At 49.4% G+C, this 22328-nt stretch overlaps 1 protein-coding gene across 2 annotated transcripts in view; it reads right to left on the bottom strand.

Moving 5' to 3' along the window:
- The window catches only part of PEA15 (proliferation and apoptosis adaptor protein 15), a 123284-nt gene that overhangs the window by 21635 nt on the left and 79321 nt on the right, over window positions 1–22328 (bottom strand). For both annotated transcript variants that reach the window (XM_063946972.1, XM_063946973.1), the window contains exon 3: window positions 5237–5392. In XM_063946972.1, coding sequence (XP_063803042.1) covers window positions 5237–5392 — 156 coding nt within the window. The remainder of the gene's footprint in view (window positions 1–5236; window positions 5393–22328) is intronic.

Raw genomic sequence — 22328 nt, 5'->3', positions numbered from 1 at the left:
TACTACGACCAGCTATAGCAACTGCCTGGATGTGCAGTGCTGGAGTAGTTTGGTCAGAATCCCTGATTGAAAATATTGATACCCTAGATAGGGACAATGTTTTACTGTCGTTAGAACAAATAAAGGATGCATTTATCTATATGCGTGATGCACAGAGGGATATTTGCACACTGGCATCTCGGGTGAGTGCTATGTCCATTTCAGCCAGAAGAGCCTTATGGACACGACAGTGGACAGGCGATGCGGATTCAAAACGTCACATGGAGGTTTTGCCGTATAAAGGGGAGGAGTTATTTGGAGTTGGTCTATCAGACTTGGTGGCCACGGCTACTGCCGGGAAATCCACTTTTTTACCTCAAGTCACTCCCCAACAGAGAAAGGCACCGACCTTTCAACCGCAGCCTTTTCGCTCCTACAAAAATAAGAGAGCAAAGGGCTTGTCGTACCTGCCACGAGGCAGAGGAAGAGGGAAGAGACACCAACAGGCAGCTCCTTCCCAGGAACAGAAGCCCTCCCCGGCTCCTGCAAAAACCTCAGCATGACGCTGGGGCCTCTCAAGCGGACTCGGGGACAGTGGGGGGCCGTCTCAAAAATTACAGCGCGCAGTGGGCTCACTCGCAGGTAGACCCCTGGATCCTGCAGATAATATCTCAGGGGTACAGGTTGGAATTAGAGACGGATCCTCCTCATCGTTTCCTGAAGTCTGCCTTACCAACCGTCTCTTCCGAAAGGGAGAGGGTGTTGGAAGCCATTCACAAGCTGTACGCTCAGCAGGTGATAGTCAAAGTACCCCTATTACAACAAGGAAAGGGGTATTATTCCACTCTATTTGTGGTACCGAAGCCGGATGGCTCGGTAAGGCCTATTCTAAATCTGAAGTCCTTGAACCTCTACATAAAAAAGTTCAAGTTCAAGATGGAGTCACTCAGAGCAGTGATAGCGAACCTGGAAGAAGGGGACTTTATGGTATCCTTGGACATCAAGGATGCGTATCTACACGTTCCGATTTACCCCGCACACCAGGGGTACCTCAGGTTCATTGTTCAAAACTGTCACTATCAGTTTCAGACGCTGCCGTTCGGATTGTCCACGGCGCCTCGGGTCTTTACCAAGGTAATGGCCGAGATGATGATTCTTCTTCGAAGAAAAGGCGTATTAGTTATCCCATACTTGGACGATCTCCTAATAAGGGCAAGGTCCAGAGAACAGCTGGAGACAGCTTTAGCACTATCTCAAGAGGTGCTAAGACAACACGGGTGGATTCTGAATATTCCAAAATCCCATTTAATCCCGACAACTCGTCTGCTGTTCCTAGGAATGATTCTGGACACGGTTCAGAAAAAGGTTTTCCTTCCAGAGGAAAAAGCCAAGGAGTTATCCGATCTGGTCAGGAACCTCCTAAAACCAGGAAAAGTGTCAGTACATCAATGCACAAGAGTCCTGGGAAAAATGGTGGCTTCTTACGAAGCAATTCCATTCGGCAGATTCCATGCAAGTATATTCCAAAGGGATCTGTTGGACAAATGGTCAGGGTCGCATCTGCAGATGCACCTGCGAATAACCCTGTCACCAAAGACAAGGGTGTCACTTCTGTGGTGGTTGCAGAAGGCTCACCTATTAGAAGGCCGCAGATTCGGCATTCAGGATTGGATCCTGGTGACCACGGACGCCAGCCTGAGAGGCTGGGGAGCAGTCACACAAGGAAGAAACTTCCAGGGAGTATGGACGAGTCTGGAAAAGTCTCTTCACATAAACATTCTGGAACTAAGAGCAATCTACAATGCTCTAAGCCAGGCGGAACTTCTCCTGCAAGGAAAGCCGGTGTTGATTCAGTCGGACAACATCACGGCGGTCGCCCATGTAAACAGGCAGGGCGGCACAAGAAGCAGGAGTGCAATGGCAGAAGCTGCCAAGATTCTTCGCTGGGCGGAGAATCACGTGATAGCACTGTCAGCAGTGTTCATCCCGGGCGTGGACAACTGGGAAGCAGACTTCCTCAGCAGACACGATCTTCATCCGGGAGAGTGGGGTCTACATCCAGAAGTCTTCAACATGTTAATAGACCGTTGGGAAAGACCAATTGTAGACATGATGGCGTCTCGCCTCAACAAGAAACTGGACAAATATTGCGCCAGGTCAAGAGATCCACAGGCAATAGCTGTGGACGCACTGGTAACTCCTTGGGTGTACCAGTCAGTGTATGTGTTTCCTCCTCTGCCGCTCATACCAAAGGTATTGAAGATCATACGGCAAAGAAGAGTAAGAACAATACTAGTGGTTCCGGATTGGCCGAGAAGGACTTGGTATCCGGAACTTCAAGAGATGCTCACGGACGAACCGTGGCCTCTACCTCTGAGAAGGGACCTGCTACAGCAGGGTCCCTGTCTTTTTCAAGACTTACCGCGGCTGCGTTTGACGGCATGGCGGTTGAACGCCAGATCCTAAAAGGGAAAGGCATTCCAGAAGAAGTCATTCCTACCTTGATTAAGGCACGGAAGGAAGTCACCGTGAAACATTATCACCGCATTTGGCGAAAATATGTAGCGTGGTGCGAGGATCGGAGGGTTCCGACGGAGGAATTCCAACTGGGTCGTTTCCTACATTTCCTGCAATCAGGATTATCTATGGGTCTCAAATTGGGATCCATTAAGGTTCAAATTTCGGCCCTGTCAATATTCTTCCAAAAAGAATTGGCCTCTGTCCCTGAGGTCCAGACTTTTGTCAAGGGAGTACTGCATATACAGCCTCCTGTGGTGCCTCCGGTGGCACCGTGGGATCTAAATGTAGTTTTAGATTTCCTCAAATCCCATTGGTTTGAACCATTGAAAAAGGTGGATTTGAAATATCTCACATTGAAAGTGACTATGTTACTAGCCCTGGCCTCTGCCAGGAGAGTATCTGAATTGGCGGCTTTATCTTATAAAAGTCCTTATCTAATCTTCCATTCGGATAGGGCAGAACTGCGGACTCGTCCGCATTTTCTCCCTAAAGTGGTATCAGCATTTCATCTGAACCAACCTATTGTGGTGCCTGCGGCCACTAGCGACTTGGAGGACTCCAAGTTGTTGGACGTTGTCAGAGCCTTAAAAATATACATTGCAAGGACGGCTGGAGTCAGAAAATCTGACTCGCTGTTTATATTGTATGCACCCAACAAGTTGGGCGCACCTGCTTCTAAGCAGTCGATTGCTCGTTGGATTTGTAACACAATTCAACTTGCACATTCTGTGGCAGGCCTGCCACAGCCTAAAACTGTAAAAGCCCACTCCACAAGGAAGGTGGGCTCATCTTGGGCGGCTGCCCGAGGGGTCTCGGCATTACAACTCTGCCGAGCAGCTACGTGGTCGGGGGAGAACACGTTTGTAAAATTTTACAAATTTGATACCCTGGCAAAGGAGGACCTGGAGTTCTCTCATTCGGTGCTGCAGAGTCATCCGCACTCTCCCGCCCGTTTGGGAGCTTTGGTATAATCCCCATGGTCCTTTCAGGAACCCCAGCATCCACTTAGGACGATAGAGAAAATAAGAATTTACTTACCGATAATTCTATTTCTCGGAGTCCGTAGTGGATGCTGGGCGCCCATCCCAAGTGCGGATTATCTGCAATACTTGTACATAGTTATTGTTAACTAATTCGGGTTATTGTTAAGGAGCCATCTTTAAGAGGCCCTTTCTGTTGTCATACTGTTAACTGGGTTTAGATCACAAGTTGTACGGTGTGATTGGTGTGGCTGGTATGAGTCTTACCCGGGATTCAAAATGCCTCCCTTATTGTGTATGCTCGTCCGGGCACAGTACCTAACTGGAGTCTGGAGGAGGGTCATAGGGGGAGGAGCCAGTGCACACCACCTGACCTAGTAAAGCTTTACTTTTTTGTGCCCTGTCTCCTGCGGAGCCGCTATTCCCCATGGTCCTTTCAGGAACCCCAGCATCCACTACGGACTCCGAGAAATAGAATTATCGGTAAGTAAATTCTTATTTACTCCCACCTATACTACCCACACACCTACCCTATTCCCACCTGTTCTACTCACACTAATGCTCCCTCACACCTACCCTACTCCCACCTATACTACCCACACTAATGCCCCCTCATACCTACCTTACTCCCATGTATACTACCCACACTAATGCCCACTCATACCTACCTTACTCCCACCTTTACTACCCACACTAATGCCCCCTCATACCTACCTTACTCCCACCTATACTACCCACAGTAATGCCTCCTCATACCTACCTTACTCCCACCTATACTACCCACACACCTACCCTATTCCCACCTGTTCTACTCACACTAATGCTCCCTCACACCTACCCTACTCCCACCTATACTACCCACACTAATGCCCCCTCATACCTACCTTACTCCCATGTATACTACCCACACTAATGCCCACTCATACCTACCTTACTCCCACCTGTACTACCCACACTAAGGCACCCTCACACCTACCCTATTCCCACCTGTTCTGCTCAAACGAATACACCCTCACACCTACCCTACTCCCATCTATACTACCCACACTAATACACCCTCACACCTACCCTACTCCCACATGCAATACTCACACTGGTACACCCTCACACCTACCCTACTCACACTGGTACACCCTCACACTTGCCTTACTCACTACCACACTAATGCCCACTCATACCTACCTTACTCCCACCTGTACTACCCACACTAATGCCCCCTCACACCTACTCTACTCCAGCCTATGCTACCCACACTAATGCACCCTCACACCCACCCTACTCCCACCTGTACTACTCACATGGTACACCCTCACACCTATACTACCCCCACCTGTACTACTCACACTGGTACACCCTCACACTTACTTTACACCCACCCACACTAATGCCCCCTCACACCTACTCTAAACCAGCCTATGCTACCCACACTAATGCACCCTCATACCCACCCTACTCCCACCTGTACTACTCACATGGTACACCCTTCACACCTATACTACTCCCACCTGTACTACTCACATGGTACACCCTTCACACCTATACTACTCCCACCTGTACTACTCACACTGGTACACCCTCACACCTCCCTTACTCCCACCTATACCACTCACACTGGTACACCCTCACACCTCCCCTACTCCCACCTATACTACCCACACTGGTACACCCTCACACCTCCCCTACTCCCACCTGTACTACTCACACTGGTACACCCTCTCATTACCCTACTCACATTTATAATACCCACACACACACACCTTTGTATTTTTTGGCACTAGGGATCCGGGTGAGCTTTGTGTCGAGTTCTTCCTCTGCTGAGATTTTCAAGACTTTGGTCCTGTAGTCGATGACCATGGTGAGAAGATCTGGGCGTCGGGAAATCTCAAAAATGTGTTCTATGTATGAGAGGTTGTCTGAGGGAGGGGAGGAGAAGCCACAGGACAGGTCACAAAGCATGTTATCAACAAGATTAGAAATGTTATCATTTTATTCCAAAGAACTGGCCAACCGTTAGGATTGTGCAGCCTAATAAGTCACTAAGAACTGCTGACAGTGACGTCTCCAGTTCCAATCGCGTTTACAGGATACATTTTAAATGCTGATTCAATGCATATAATCTCTTACATTCCAGGTCAACGTTATAGAAAGAGGATGAGCGACCCCTTTAAACATTTTGCTAAAGAGATGAGCTGTATAAATAAAGAGATAATACATACAAATAAGCATATGGTTTGTATGTCAAAGATATAACCATAGCAACAAACCTTAATCTGAACATAGTAATAAAATACTTAGACTGTACCCTATTTACCCTGGAGATGCCCCATTCTGCAGTGAGATTGCCCCACTCTAACAAACCACACCTCCTCCTGTGAATGGCGTGGGGAGGGGAGGGGCCATATAAAGTCATAGCATCTTAAATAATACTCGTTTTTGAACCCGTGTCTCTATTTTGGAATTCATGCATTTCTTTTTGACTAAATTAGCGTTGGCTGACAAGTTCCACCTGTTGTTTTAATAAACAAAAATATAATTGGGCTTTTGGTACGTATACCAAACTATAAGAAAATATGATGCATTAGTGCCCAGGACAGAACATTTTTGGAACCCCAATAGCAGAATAAGAGTCCATCTATTGGTGCAAACACCCTCAATAAATACTGATCTGGGGCATAGATACGCAACCTGTGGATCTCCGTGATTAACGGAGAAGCAAGTCCGGGCATGATCTGCCAGCCGGTTGTGCCAGCTGGAGGGATGCGGTCGGCCTACCTCTGCTGTTATTAAAATAGGCCTTTGAATTGCTTACAGGCCCATTCTCGTCTGCTCAGCAGAACGTTAAATGCACCCTCGTGTTGCCGGAGATGCCTCATTGTATTATTGTATGGTCAGTAAAAGCTGGATAGACGCTGTATCCGACCTGTATTACGTACGGCACAAAGCTCCAGTTGTTTGGGCTAAGATGGTCTCAGCTTGCACGGCCTGTTCTGCTGGCTGAGGAAAGCCGCTCCTTACTCTTCCCGCGTTTGAATGCACAGCCTTGTCTCAGTGCGCCTTTCCTGTGTCACATCGTACAAACGTTGCCAGTAGATGTTTCTAGGTGCGTTCCCATCTTTCTGACTTTCAGGAGACCACACGCTGACATATTTCTCTATCGTCCTAAGTGGATGCTGGGGTTCCTGAAAGGACCATGGGGAATAGCGGCTCCGCAGGAGACAGGGCACAAAAAAGTAAAGCTTTTACCAGATCAGGTGGTGTGCACTGGCTCCTCCCCCTATGACCCTCCTCCAGACTCCAGTTAGATTTTGTGCCCGAACGAGAAGGGTGCAATCTAGGTGGCTCTCCTAAAGAGCTGCTTAGAGAAAGTTTAGCTTAGGTTTTTTACTTTACAGTGAGTCCTGCTGGCAACAGGATCACTGCAACGAGGGACTTAGGGGAGAAGTAGTGAACTCACCTGCGTGCAGAGTGGATTTGCTGCTTGGCTACTGGACACTAGCTCCAGAGGGACGATCACAGGTACAGCCTGGATGGTCACCGGAGCCGCGCCGCCGGCCCCCTTGCAGACGCTGAAGAGAGAAGAGGTCCAAAATCGGCGGCTGAAGACTCCTGAGTCTTCATAAAGGTAGCGCACAGCACTGCAGCTGTGCGCCATTTTCCTCTCAGCACACTTCACACAACAGTCACTGAGGGTGCAGAGCGCTGGGGGGGGCGCTCTGAGAGGCAAATAAAAACCTTATTAGAGGCAAAAAAATACCTCACATATAGCCCACAGAGGCTATATGGAGATATTTAACCCCTGCCTAACTTCAAAAATAGCGGGAGACGAGGCCGCCGAAAAAGGGGCGGGGCCTATCTCCTCAGCACACAGCGCCATTTTCTCTCACAGAAAAGCTGGAGAGAAGGCTCCCAGGCTCTCCCCTGCACTGCACTACAGAAACAGGGTTAAAACAGAGAGGGGGGGCACTGATTTTGGCGATATTGTATATATATATAAAAGATGCTATAAGGGAGAAACACTTATATAAGGTTGTCCCTATATAATTATAGCGTTTTTGGTGTGTGCTGGCAGACTCTCCCTCTGTCTCCCCAAAGGGCTAGTGGGTCCTGTCCTCTGTCAGAGCATTCCCGGTGTGTGTGCTGTGTGTCGGTACGTGTGTGTCGACATGTATGAGGACGATGTTGGTGAGGAGGCGGAGAAATTGCCTGTAATGGTGATGTCACTCTCTAGGGAGTCGACACCGGAATGGATGGCTTATTTAGAGAATTACGTGAGAATGTCAACACGCTGCAAGGTCGGTTGACGACATGAGACGGCCGACAATCTATTAGGACCGGTCCAGGCGTCTCAGAAACACCGTCAGGGGTTTTAAAAAACGCCCATTTACCTCAGTCGGTCGACACAGACACAGACACGGACACTGAATACAGTGTCGACGGTGAATAAACAAACGTATTTCTCATTAGGGCCACACGTTAAGGGCAATGAAGGAGGTGTTACGTGTTTCTGATACTACAAGTACCACAAGAAAGGGTATTATGTGGGAGTGAAAAAACTACCTGTAGTTTTTCCTGAATCAGATAAAATAAAATGAAGTGTGTGATGATGCGTAGGGTTACCCCGATAGCAAATATTGGCGTTATACCCTTTCCCGCCAGAAATTAGGGTACGTTGGGAAACACCCCTTAGGGTGATAAGGCGCTCACACGCTTATCAAGTGGCGTTACCGTCTCCAGATACGGCCGCCCTCAAGGAGCCAGCTGATAGGAAGCTGGAAAAATATCCTAAAAAGTATATACACACATACGGTGGTTATACTGCGACCAGCGATCGCCATCAGCCTGGAGATGCAGTGCTGGGTTGGCTTGGTCGGATTCCCTGACTGAAAATATTTTATTCATGTAGAGCATTTAATAGGATGCATTCTATATATATGTATGTGAGATGCACAGAGGGATATTTGCTCTCTGGCATCAAGATAAGTGCGTTGTCCATATCTCCCAGAAGATGTCAGGGACACGACAGTGGTCAGGTGATACAGATCCCATACGGCAGATGGAAGTATTGCTGTATAAAGGGAAGGAGTTATTTGGGGGTCGGTCCATCGGACCTGGGGACCACAGCAACAGCTGGGAAATCCAACCTTTTTTACCCCAAGTTACATCTCAGCTAAAAAAGACACCGTCTTTTCAGCCTCAATCTTTCCTTTCCCATGAGGGCATGCAGGCAAAAGGCCAGTCATATCTGCCCAGACATAGAGGTAAGGGAAGTAGACTGCAGCAGGCAGCCCTTTCCCAGGAAAAGAAGCCCTCCACCGCGTCTGCCAAGTCCTCAGCATGACGCTGGGGCCGTGCAAGCGGACTCAAGGTGGGGGGGTAGTCTCAAGAGTCTCAGGGCGCAGTGGGATCACTCGCAAGTTGACCCCTAGATCGTACAAGTATTATCCCAGGGGTAAAGATTGGAGAGTCGAGACATCTTCTCCTCGCAGCTTCCTGAAGTCTGCTTTACCAACGGCTCCCTCCGACAGGGAGGCAGCATTGGAAACAATTCACAAGCTGTATATCCAGCAGGTGATAATCAAAGTACCCCTCCTACGACAAGGAAAAGGGTATTATTTTTCCACACTATATTGTGGTACTGAAGCCAGACGGCTTGGTGACACATAGTCTAAATCTAAAATGTTTTGAACACTTACATAAAAGGTTCAAATCGAGATAAAGTCACTCAGAGCAGTGATAGCGAACCGGAAAAAAGGGGACTATATGGTGTCCCTGGACATCAAGGATTACCTCCATGTCCAAAATTTGTCCTTCTCATCAAGGGTACCTCTGGTTCGTGGTACAGAACTGTCAATATCAGTTTCAGACGATGCCGTTTGAATTATCCACGGCACCCCGGGCCTTTTTACCAAGGTAATGGCCGAAAAGATGTTTCTTCAAAGAAAAAAGGCATCTAAATTATCCCTTACTTGCACGACCTAAAAAGGGCAAGTTCCAGAGAACAGTTGGAGGTCGGAAGAGCACTATCTAAAGTAGTTCTTCGACGGCACGACTGGATTCTAAATATTCCAAGAATCGCAGCTGTTTTCCGACGATACGTCTGCTGTTCCTAGGGATGATTCTGGACACGGTTCAGAAAAAAGGTTTTTCTTCCCGAGGAAAAAGCCAAGGAGTTATCCGACCTGTCAGGAACCTCCTAAAACCAGGAAAGGTGTCTGTACATCAATGCACAAGAGTCCTGGGAAAAATGGTGGCTTTTTACGAAGCAATTCCATTCGGCAGATTCCATGCAAGAATTTTCCAAAGGGATCTGTTGGACAAATGGTCAGGGTCGCATCCTCAGATGCACCTGCGAATAACCCTGTCGCCAAGGACAAGGGTATATCTTCTGTGGTGGTTGCAAAAGGCTCATCTATTGGAGGGCCGCAGATTCGGCATACAGGATTTGATCCTGGTGACCACGGACGCCAGCCTGAGAGGTTGGGGAGCAGTCACACAAGGAAGAAACTTCCAGGGGGTATGGACGAACCTGGAAAAGTCTATTCACATAAACATTCTGGTACTAAGAGCAATCTAAAATGCTCTAAGCCAGGCGGAACCACTCCTGCAAGGAAAACCGGTGTTGATTCAGTCGGACAACATCACGGCGGTCGCCCATGTAAACAGACAGGGCGGCACAAGAAGCAGGAGTGCAATGGCAGAAGCTGCCAAGATTCTTCGCTGGGCGGAGAATCACGTAATAGCACTGTCAGCAGTGTTCTTCCCGGGCGTGGACAACTGGGAAGCAGACTTCCTCAGCAGACACGATATACACCCGGGAGAGGGGGGTCTTCATCCAGAAGTCTTCCACATGCTAATAAACTGTTGGGAAAGACCAATGGTAGACATGATGGCGTCTCGCCTCAACAAGAAACTGGACAAGTATTGCGCCAGGTCAAGAGATCCACAGGCAATAGCTGTGGACGCACTGGTAACACCTTGGGTGTACAAATCAGTATATGTGTTTCCTCCTCTGCCTCTCATACCAAAGGTATTGAAGATTATACGGTGAGGAGGAGTAAGAAATACTAGTGGCTCCGGATTGGCCAAGAAGGACTTGGTACCCGGAACTTCAAGAGTTGGTCACGGACGACCCGTGCCCTCTACTTCTGAGAAGGGACCTGCTACAACAGGGTCCCTGTCTCTTTCAAGACTTACCGCGGCTGCGTTTGACGGCATGGCGGTTGAACGCCAGATCCTAAAAGGGAAAGGCATTCCAGAAGAAGTCATTCCTACCTTGATTAAGGCAAGGAAGGAAGTCACCGCGAAACATTATCACCGCATTTGGCGAAAATATGTCGCGTGGTGCGAGGATCGGAGTGTTCCGACGGAGGAATTTCAACTGGGTCGTTTCCTACATTTCCTACAATCAGGATTGTCTAGGGGTCTCAAATTGAGATCTATTAAGGTTCAAATTTCGGCCCTGTCAATATTCTTCCAAAAAGAATTGGCCTCAGTTCCTGAGGTACAGACTTTTGTTAAAGGAGTACTGCATATACAGCCTCCTGTGGTGCCTCCGGTGGCACCGTGGGATCTAAATGTAGTTTTAGATTTCCTCAAATCCCATTGGTTTGAACCATTGAAAAAGGTGGATTTTAAATATCTCACATGGAAAGTGACTATGTTACTGGCCCTGGCTTCCGCCAGGAGAGTATCTGAATTGGCGGCTTTATCTTATAAAAGCCCTTATCTAATCTTCCATTCGGATAGGGCAGAACTGAGGACTCGTCCGCATTTTCTCCCTAAGGTGGTATCAGCGTTTCACCTGAACCAACCTATTGTGGTGCCTGCGGCCACTGGCGACTTGGAGGACTCCAAGTTGTTGGACGTTGTCAGAGCCTTAAAAATATACATTTCAAGGACGGCTGAAGTCAGAAAATCTGACTCGCTGTTGATACTATATGCACCCAACAAGTTGGGTGCCCCTGCTTCTAAGCAGACGATTGCTCGTTGGATTTGTAACACAATTCAACTTGCTCATTCTGTGGCAGGCCTGCCACAGCCTAAATCTGTTAAGGCCCATTCCACAAGGAAGGTGGGCTCATCTTGGGCGGCTGCCCGAGGGGTCTCGGCATTACAATTCTGCCGAGCAGCTACGTGGTCGGGGGAAAACACGTTTGTAAAATTCTACAAATTTGATACCCTGGCAAAAGAGGACTTGGAATTCTCTCATTCGGTGCTGCAGAGTCATCCGCACTCTCCCGCCCGTTTGGGAGCTTTGGTATAATCCCCATGGTCCTTTCAGGAACCCCAGCATCCACTTAGGACGATAGAGAAAATAAGAATTTACTTACCGATAATTCTATTTCTCGGAGTCCGTAGTGGATGCTGGGCGCCCATCCCAAGTGCGGATTATCTGCAATACTGTACATAGTTATTGTTAACAAATTCGGGTTATATTGTTAAGGAGCCATCTTTAAGAGGCTCTTTCTGTTATCATACTGTTAACTGGGTTTAGATCACAAGTTGTACGGTGTGATTGGTGTGGCTGGTATGAGTCTTACCCGGGATTCAAATTGCCTCCCTTATTGTGTACGCTCGTCCGGGCACAGTACCTAACTGGAGTCTGGAGGAGGGTCATAGGGGGAGGAGCCAGTGCACACCACCTGATCTGGTAAAAGCTTTACTTTTTTGTGCCCTGTCTCCTGCGGAGCCGCTATTCCCCATGGTCCTTTCAGGAACCCCAGCATCCACTACGGACTCCGAGAAATAGAATTATCGGTAAGTAAATTCTTATTTTTAATCTTGTGATATATTATTGATACTAATCAGACATCAGTTTTTAGCATCTTCGCATACTTCTAGTAATACGGCCTAACGAAGTGAAGCCACCGATGGACTCCTCGTTAATAATACATAGCGTACGTGTCAATGTTTCATGAGCAGGAACCGCTGTTTTCTCTGAATAGCTGGAGAAATTAAACTGAGGAGAATCTGTGGCTTCTCGCTTTGGTACTTCAATATACAAGTGACAGGTCTGTATCAGTGATTGGCTGGAGAAGAGAGGCTGGTAGAGATAGCCGTGAACTACGAGTGGGAATAATAACCTTGCCTGATGCATGGCGGGCGAAGCGAGCCGTGCGATATACCACGGTGCACTAACTGGGGTTCCCGGTCACTTTACAGAGAAAACTACCCCCCCCCCCCCCCCCCAAAAAAAAACAAAAAACCATGTAGACCTTTTTACATGTCGATCTCGTTCATTTCGACCTAATGACCGTTCAGGCGTTGACCTAGTCACTGTCGACCAGTAGTGCTCGACCTAATGACTGTTGACCCTATGATCCACACCCCTTCACCAATAGTTATGGCGCTGATACTTTAGGAAGCCTCCAGATCTCAGAAATAAAGTGCAAACATGACACACTGGGCCGCTGGTCCAACTTGGAGGGCTGCATTTCATCCAGTGTCCCCCAATGCAGAAAAAAAGGTCAAAATGTCAAATATCATGGCAGATATGGACCCTAATCTATATTGTATTGTGTCCAGTGTTTATGTGCTGCATTTAGAAGAAAAAAAAAGTACTATATTTTCATCCCAGCCTGGTCTGCCCTGGGGAAAATGTGCCCCTTTAAAAGCTGGATTAGCACCTGACTCTAAATGCCACCTTATATGTGCTGTTAGATTTATTTTTATTTATTTTTCTAAAGGTATTTTGTATAAGTTTGAAAAATGTAAGTAGTTCTATCCCCACATAGTAACTTGGCACTGCAGGAGGGGGAATGGAGGCAGCAAGAAGCCACAGACTGAGAGTTATATAGTGGGAGGAGCAGGGTCCCCAGCAGCACAGAGTATATCAGGAGATGAGGGATGTGTCAGTGAGGACAGGGCTGCATGTGACAGGGGCATTGACATGATGTGAGGAGGGGAATGGAGGCAGCAGGAAGCCACAGACTGAGAGTTATACAGTGGGAGGAGCAGGGTCCCCAGCAGCACAGAGTATATCAGGAGATGAGTGATGTCAGTGAGGACAGGGCTCCATGTGACAGGGGCAGTGACATGATGTGAGGAGGGGAATGGAGGCAGCAGGAAGCCACAGACTGAGCGTTATATAGTGGGAGGAGCAGGGTTCCCAGCAGCACAGAGTATATCAGGAGATGAGTGATGTGTCAGTGAGGACAGGGCTGCATGCGACAGGGGCAGTGACATGATGTGAGGAGGGGAATGGAGGCAGCAGGAAGCCACAGACTGAGCGTTATATAGTGGGAGGAGCAGGGTTCCCAGCAGCACAGAGTATATCAGGAGATGAGTGATGTGTCAGTGAGGACAGGGCTGCATGTGACAGGGGCAGTGACATGATGTGAGGAGGGGAATGGAGGCAGCAGGAAGCCACAGACTGAGAGTTATACGTGGAAGGGGCAAGGTCCCCTAGCCACAGGCCCCTGCCACAGTGATGCAGGAAGATTATGGAGTTTATACTGTACATCTAAACTGTAATCCCAGGTACATAGAGAGCCATGGCTGGGTCTAGAGCAGAGGTCCTGGGAGTACCCGTGTTACAACGACCTCAGATTCCAGGGACCACTGATCTGCGTCTGGCATATGATAGAACATGGTCAGTGAATAATTCATCATCTTGGTGTCAGCTTTAGCTAGGTGACTTGCTGTGGTGAACGCAGAATGTTTCTGTCTCCCTCACATAGCAGTACGAGGAGCTGGTTCATTGAAATTCACAGTGGTGCTGGCCGTCTCATCCCTGAGCCTCAGCTGCTTCCCTGTACACCGTTCTCGCACACTGCACGCAAAGATCAAGACACAAATTGCCTGGAGTTAGAGGACCAAGCCTCACGTTGCCAGGGAACCAGGTTGGCAACGACAAGAAGAAGCTAAGGAAAGGTCACCCAGTTCCAGTGTTCAAATGCAGACAGAAATGTCACTTTAATTAATGTGAAAATAACAATCTCATGTGCAAACAAGGCGGAGGTGCGTGTGTGTGCGTATTAGGTGCACTCTGTAATCACTGGTCATTAGTCTGATAGATTGGCAGCATCAAGCCCTTCTGACAAAATAACCCATTGGCTTCTGCTTAACCAAAAGGTGAATGTGTGAACGCTGTTTCCTATAAGCCACAATATTTTTGCATTTATTGTGGCAGGAGACTCACATCACTAAAAAGTGTTGTTTAAATGCTCGGATCGGTCACCTGTTGGCCTTGCCCCTCTTAATCACCCACAGAGACCACTGTGCTGAAGTAATCTGTGCTGCTGATAATATTTTAATGCTCGGATTGGCTACATGTTGTCTAGCCCCCGCCCAGATGCTGAACTGCTCCTACAGGACATCTGGGCCACAACAATGCATGGTCAGTCATTCCCCGCCCAGATGCGCAACTGCTCCTACAGGACATCTGGGCTACAACAATGCATGGTCAGTCATTCCCTGCCCAGATGCTGAACTGCTCCTACAGGACATCTGGGCTGCAGCAATGCATGGTCAGTCATTCCCTGCCCAGATGCGTAACTACTCCTACAGGGCATCTGGGCTACAACAATGCATGGTCAGTCATTCCCTGCCCAGATGCGGAACTACTCCTACAGGACATCTGGGCTGCAGCAATGCATGGTCAGTCATTCCCTGCCCAGATGCGGAACTACTCCTACAGGACATCTGGGCCACAGCAATGCATGGTCAGTCATTCCCTGCCCAGATGCGGAACTGCTCCTACAGGACATCTGGGCTGCAGCAATGCATGGTCAGTCATTCCCTGTCCAGATGCGGAACTACTCCTACAGGACATCTGAGTTGCAGCAATGCATGGTCAGTCATTCCCTGCCCAGATGCGGAACTACTCCTACAGGACATCTGGGCTGCAGCAATGCATGGTCAGTCATTCCCCGCCCAGATGCGGAACTACTCCTACAGGACATCGGGGCTGCAGCAATGCATGGTCAGTCATTCCCTGCCCAGATGCGTAAGTACTCCTACAGGACATCTGGGCTACAACAATGCATGGTCAGTCATTCCCTGCCCAGATGCTGAACTACTCCTACAGGACATCTGGGCTGCAGCAATGAATGGCCAGTCATTCCCTGCCCAGATGCGGAACTACTCCTACAGGACATCTGAGCTGCAGCAATGCATGGTCAGTCATTCCCTGCCCAGATGCGGAAGTACTCCTACAGGACATCTGGGCTACAACAATGCATGGTCAGTCATTCCCTGCCCAGATGCGGAACTACTCCTACAGGACATCTGGGCTACAACAATGCATGGTCAGTCATTCCCTGCCCAGATGCTGAACTACTCCTACAGGACATCTGGGCTGCAGCAATGCATGGTCAGTCATTCCCTGCCCAGATGCGGAAGTACTCCTACAGGACATCTGGGCTACAACAATGCATGGTCAGTCATTCCCTGCCCAGATGCGGAACTACTCCTACAGGACATCTGGGCCACAGCAATGCATGGTCAGTCATTCCCTGCCCAGATGCGGAAATGCTCCTACAGGACATCTGGGCTGCAGCAATGCATGGTCAGTCATTCCCTGTCCAGATGCGGAACTACTCCTACAGGACATCTGGGCTACAACAATGCATGGTCAGTCATTCCCTGCCCAGATGCGGAACTACTCCTACAGGACATCTGGGCCACAACAATGCATGGTCAGTCATTCCCTGCCCAGATGCAGAACTACTCCTACAGGACATCTGGGCTGCAGCAATGCATGGTCAGTCATTCCCTGCCCAGATGCGAAACTACTCCTACAGGACATCTGGGCTGCAGCAATGCATGGTCAGTCATTCCCTGCCCAGATGCGGAACTACTCCTACAGGACATCTGGGCTGCAGCAATGCATGGTCAGTCATTCCCCGCCAGATGCTGAACTACTCCTACAGGACATCTGGGCTACAACAATGCATGGTCAGTCATTCCCTGCCCAGATGCAGAACTACTCCTACAGGGCATCTGGGCTACAGCAATGCATGGTCAGTCATTCCCTGCCCAGATGCGGAACTACTCCTACAGGGCATCTGGGCTGCAACAATGCATGGTCAGTCATTCCCCGCCCAGATGCTGAACTACTCCTACAGGACATCTGGGCTACAGCAATGCATGGTCAGTCATTCCCCGCCCAGATGCTGAACTACTCCTACAGGATATCTGAGCTGCAGCAATGCATGGTCAGTCATTCCCCGCCCAGATGCTGAACTACTCCTACAGGACATCTGGGCTGCAGCAATGCATGGTCAGTCATTCCCCGCCCAGATGCTGAACTACTCCTACAGGGCATCTGGGCTCCAACAATGCATGGTCAGTCATTCCCCGCCCAGATGCGGAACTACTCCTACAGGGCATCTGGGCTGCAACAATGCATGGCCAGTCATTCCCCGCCCAGATGCGGAACTACTCCTACAGGACATCTGGGCTGCAGCAATGCATGGTCAGTCATTCCCCGCCCAGATGCTGAACTACTCCTACAGGACATCTGGGCTGCAGCAATGCATGGTCACTCATTCCCCGCCCAGATGCAGAACTACTCCTACAGGGCATCTGGGCTACAACAATGCATGGTCAGTCATTCCCTGCCCAGATGCGGAATTACTCCTACAGGACATCTGGGCTGCAGCAATGCATGGTCAGTCATTCCCTGCCCAGATGCGGAACTACTCCTACAGGACATCTGGGCTGCAGCAATGCATGGTCAGTCATTCCCTGCCCAGATGCGGAACTACTCCTACAGGACATCTGAGCTGCAACAATGCATGGTCAGTCATTCCCTACCCAGATGCGGAACTACTCCTACAGGACATCTGGGCTGCAGCAATGCATGGTCAGTCATTCCCCGCCCAGATGCTGAACTACTCCTACAGGACATCTGGGCTACAACAATGCATGGTCAGTCATTCCCTGCCCAGATGCAGAACTACTCCTACAGGGCATCTGGGCTACAGCAATGCATGGTCAGTCATTCCCTGCCCAGATGCGGAACTACTCCTACAGGACATCCGGGCTGCAGCAATGCATGGTCAGTCATTCCCTGCCCAGATGCGGAACTACTCCTACAGGACATCTGGGCTACAACAATGCATGGTCAGTCATTCCCTGCCCAGATGCTGAACTACTCCTACAGGACATCTGGGCTACAACAATGCATGGTCAGTCATTCCCCGCCCAGATGCGGAACTACTCCTACAGGGCATCTGGGCTACAGCAATGCATGGTCAGACGTTCCCTGTCCAGATGCGGAACTACTCCTACAGGACATCTGGGCTACAACAATGCATGGTCAGTCATTCCCTGCCCAGATGCTGAACTACTCCTACAGGACATCTGGGCTGCAACAATGCATGGTCAGTCATTCCCTGCCCAGATGCTGAACTGCTCCTACAGGACATCTGGGCTGCAGCAATGCATGGTCAGTCATTCCCTGCCCAGATGCGGAACTACTCCTACAGGACATCTGGGCTGCAGCAATGCATGGTCAGTCATTCCCCGCCCAGATGCTGAACTACTCCTACAGGACATCTGGGCTGCAGCAATGGATGGTCAGTCAATCCCTGCCCAGATGCGGAACTACTCCTACAGGACATCTGGGCTGCAGCAATGCATGGTCAGTCATTCCCTGCCCAGATGTGAAACTGCTCCTACAGGACATCTGGGCTGCAGCAATGGATGGTCAGTCAATCCTTGTGATGCCAGATCATGGGCGTATCTATAATTGGTTTACAAGGGCTCCAGGGTCAGGGGGTTCTATACTGCACACCCTACACCCATACATTAAACTTAACTCTGCCGACACTGCAGATGTCCCTGGAAAAACTGTGCAGCTGCCGTTTCTCTAACGTCCTAGTGGATGCTGGGGACTCCGTCAGGACCATGGGGATTAGCGGCTCCGCAGGAGACAGGGCACAAAAATAAAGCTTTAGGATCAGGTGGTGTGCACTGGCTCCTCCCCCTATGACCCTCCTCCAAGCCTCAGTTAGGTTTTTGTGCCCGTCCGAGCAGGGTGCAATCTAGGTGGCTCTCCTAAAGAGCTGCTTAGAAAAAGTTTTTAGGTTTTTTATTTTCAGTGAGTCCTGCTGGCAACAGGCTCACTGCATCGAGGGACTTAGGGGAGAGAAGTGAACTCACCTGCGTGCAGGATGGATTGGCTTCTTAGGCTACTGGACACCATTAGCTCCAGAGGGAGTCGGAACACAGGTCTCACCCTGGGGTTTGTCCCGGAGCCGCGCCGCCGACCCCCCTTGCAGATGCCGAAGATGGAAGAGGTCCAGAAGCAGGCGGCAGAAGACTTTTCAGTCTTCCTGAGGTAGCGCACAGCACTGCAGCTGTGCGCCATTGTTGTCAGCACACTTCACACAGCGGTCACGGAGGGTGCAGGGCGCTGGGGGGGCGCCCTGGGCAGCAATGTATAATACCTTTTTTATGGCTAAAAATACATCACATATAGCCCCTGGGGGCTATATGGATGTATTTAACCCCTGCCAGGTCTCAGAAAAACGGGAGAAGAAGCCCGCCGAAAAGGGGGCGGGGCCTATTCTCCTCAGCACACAGCGCCATTTTCCCTCACAGAAATGCTGGTGGGAAGGCTCCCAGGCTCTCCCCTGCACTGCACTACAGAAACAGGGTTAAAACAGAGAGGGGGGCACTTATTTGGCGATATGACTACATATATTAAAATGCTATAAGGGAAAAGCACTTATATAAAGGTTGTCCCTGTATAATTATAGCGTTTTTGGTGTGTGCTGGCAAACTCTCCCTCTGTCTCCCCAAAGGGCTAGTGGGTCCTGTCCTCTATCAGAGCATTCCCTGTGTGTGTGCTGTGTGTCGGTACGTGTGTGTCGACATTTATGAGGACGATGTTGGGAGGCGGAGCAAATTGCCTGTAATGGTGATGTCACTCTCTAGGGAGTCGACACCGGAATAGATGGCTTATTTAAGGAATTACGTGATAATGTCAACACGCTGCAAGTCGATTGACGACATGAGACGGCCGGCAAACATATTAGTATCTGTCCAGTCGTCTAGAACACCGTCAGGGACGTTATAATGCCCATTTTACCTCAGTCGGTCGACACAGACACGGACACTGACTCCAGTGTCGACGGTGAAGAAACAAACGTATTTTCCTTTAGGGCCACACGTTACTTGTTAAGGGCAATGAAGGAGGTGTTACATATTTCTGATACTACAAGTACCACAAAAAAGGGTATTATGTGGGGTGTGGAAAAACTACCTATAGTTTTTCCTGAATCAGATAAATTAAATGAAGTGTGTGATGAGGCGCGGGGTTCCCCCGATAGAAAATTATTGGCGGTATACCCTTTCCCGCCAGAAGTTAGGGCGCGTTGGGAAACACCCCTTAGGGTGGATAAGGCGCTCACACGCTTATCAAAACAAGTGGCGGTACCGTCTCCAGATACGGCCGCCCTCAAGGAGCCAGCTGATAGGAGGCTGGAAAATATCCTAAAAAGTATATACACACATACTGGTGTTATACTGCGACCAGCGATCGCCTCAGCCTGGATGTGCAGCGCGGGGGTGGCTTGGTCGGATTCCCTGACTGAAAATATTGATACCCTTGACAGGGACAGTATTTATTTACTATAGAGCATTTAAAAAATGCATTTCTATATATGCGAGATGCACAGAGGGATATTTGCACTCTGGCATCAAGAGTAAGTGCGATGTCCATATCTGCCAATAAGATGTTTATGGACACGACAGTGGTCAGGTGATGCAGATTCCAAACGGCACAAAGATGTATTGCCGTATAAAGGGGAGGAGTTATTTGGGGTCGGTCCATCGGACCTGGTGGCCACGGCAACTGCTGGGAAATCCACCGTTTTTACCCTAAGTCACATCTATGCAGAAAAAGACACCGTCTTTTCAGCCTCAGTCCTTTCGTCCCCATAAGCATATCTGCCCAGGGATAGAGGAAAGGGAAGAAGACTGCATCAGGCAGCCCATTCCCAGGAACAGAAGCCTTCCACCGCTTCTGCCAAGTTCTCAGCATGACGCTGGAGCCGTACAGGACCCCTGGATCCTACAAGTAGTATCCCAGGGGTACAGATTGGAAAGTCGAGACGTTTCCCCTCGCAGGTTCCTGAAGTCTGCTTTACCAACGTCTCCCTCCGACAGGGAGCCAGTATTGGAAACAATTCACAAGCTGTATTCCCAGCAGGTGATAATCAAAGTACCCCTCCTACAACAAGGAAAGGGGTATTATTCCACACTATATTGTGGTACTGAAACCAGAAGGCTCGGTGAGACCTATTCTAAATCTGAAATATTTGAACACTTACAAAGGTTCCAATCAAGATGGAGTCACTCAGAGCAGTGATAGCGAACCAGGAAGAAGGGGACTATATGGTGTCCCGGGACATCAGGGATGCTTACCTCCATGTCCAAATTTGCCCTTCTCACCAAGGGTATCTCAGGTTCGTGGTACAGAACTGTCACTATCAGTTTCAGACGCTGCCGTTTGGATTGTCCACGGCACTCCGGGTCTTTACCAAGGTAATGCCCGAAATGATGATTCTTCTTCGAAGAAAATGGACGACCTCCTGATAAGAGCAAGGTCCAGAGAACAGTTGGAGGTCGGAGTAGCACTATCTCAAGTAGTTCTACGACAGCACGGGTGGATTCTAAATATTCCAAAACCGCAGTTGTTTCCGACGACACGTCTGCTGTTCCTAGGGATGATTCTGGACACAGTCCAGAAAAAGGTGTTTCTCCCGGAGGAGAAAGCCAGGGAGTTATCCGAGCTAGTCAGGAACCTCCTAAAACCAGGAAAAGTGTCAGTGCATCATTGCACAAGAGTCCTGGGAAAAATGGTGGCTTATTACGAAGCGATTCCATTCGGCAGATTCCACGCAAGAACTTTTCAGTGGTATCTGCTGGACAAATGGTCCGGATCGCATCTTCAGATGCATCGGCGGATAACCCTATCTCCAAGGACAAGGGTGTCTCTCCTGTGGTGGTTACAGAGTGCTCATCTTCTAGAGGGCCGCAGATTCGGCATTCAGGATTGGATGCTGGTGAAAACGGAGGCCAGCCTGAGAGGCTGGGGAGCAGTCACACAGGGAAAAAATTTCCAGGGAGTGTGATCAAGTCTGGAGACTTTTCTCCACATAAATATACTGGAGCTAAGGGCAATTTATGATGCTCTAAGCTTAGCAAGACCTCTGCTTCAAGGTCAGCCGGTATTGATCCAGTGGGACAACATCACGGCAGTCACCCACGTAAACAGACAGGGCGGCACAAGAAGCAGGAGGGCAATGGCAGAAACTGCAAGGATTTTTCGCTGGGCGGAAAATCTTGTGATAGCACTGTCAGCAGTGTTCATTCCGGGAGTGGACAACTGGGAAGTAGACTTCCTCAGCAGGCACGACCTCCACCCGGGAGAGTGGGGACTTCATCGGGAAGTTTTCCACATGATTGTGAACCGTTGGGAAAGACCAAAGGTGTACATGATGGCGTCCAGCCTGAACAAAAAACTGGACAGGTATTGCGCCAGGTCAAGAGACTTTCAGGCAATAGCTGTGGACGTTCTGGTAACACCGTGGGCGTACCAGTCGGTGTATGTGTTTCCTCCTCTGCTTCTCATACCCAAGGTATTGAGAATTATAAGACGTAGAGGAGTAAGAACTGTACTCGTGGCTCCGGATTGGCCAAGAAGGACTTGGTACCCGGAACTTCAAGAGATACTCACAGAGGACTCATGACCTCTGCCGCTAAGAAGGGACTTGCTTCAGCACGTACCATGTCTGTTCCAAGACTTACCGCGGCTGCGTTTGACGGCATGGCGGTTGAACGCCGGATCCTAAGGGAAAAAGGCATTCCGGAAGAGGTCTTTCCTACCATGGTCAA

Source organism: Pseudophryne corroboree, chromosome 12 (genome assembly GCF_028390025.1).
Source record: "Pseudophryne corroboree isolate aPseCor3 chromosome 12, aPseCor3.hap2, whole genome shotgun sequence".
NCBI lineage: Eukaryota > Metazoa > Chordata > Amphibia > Anura > Myobatrachidae > Pseudophryne > Pseudophryne corroboree.
The sequence above is the reverse complement of the archived record's forward strand: the minus strand, read 5'-3'. Positions and strand labels throughout refer to the sequence as shown.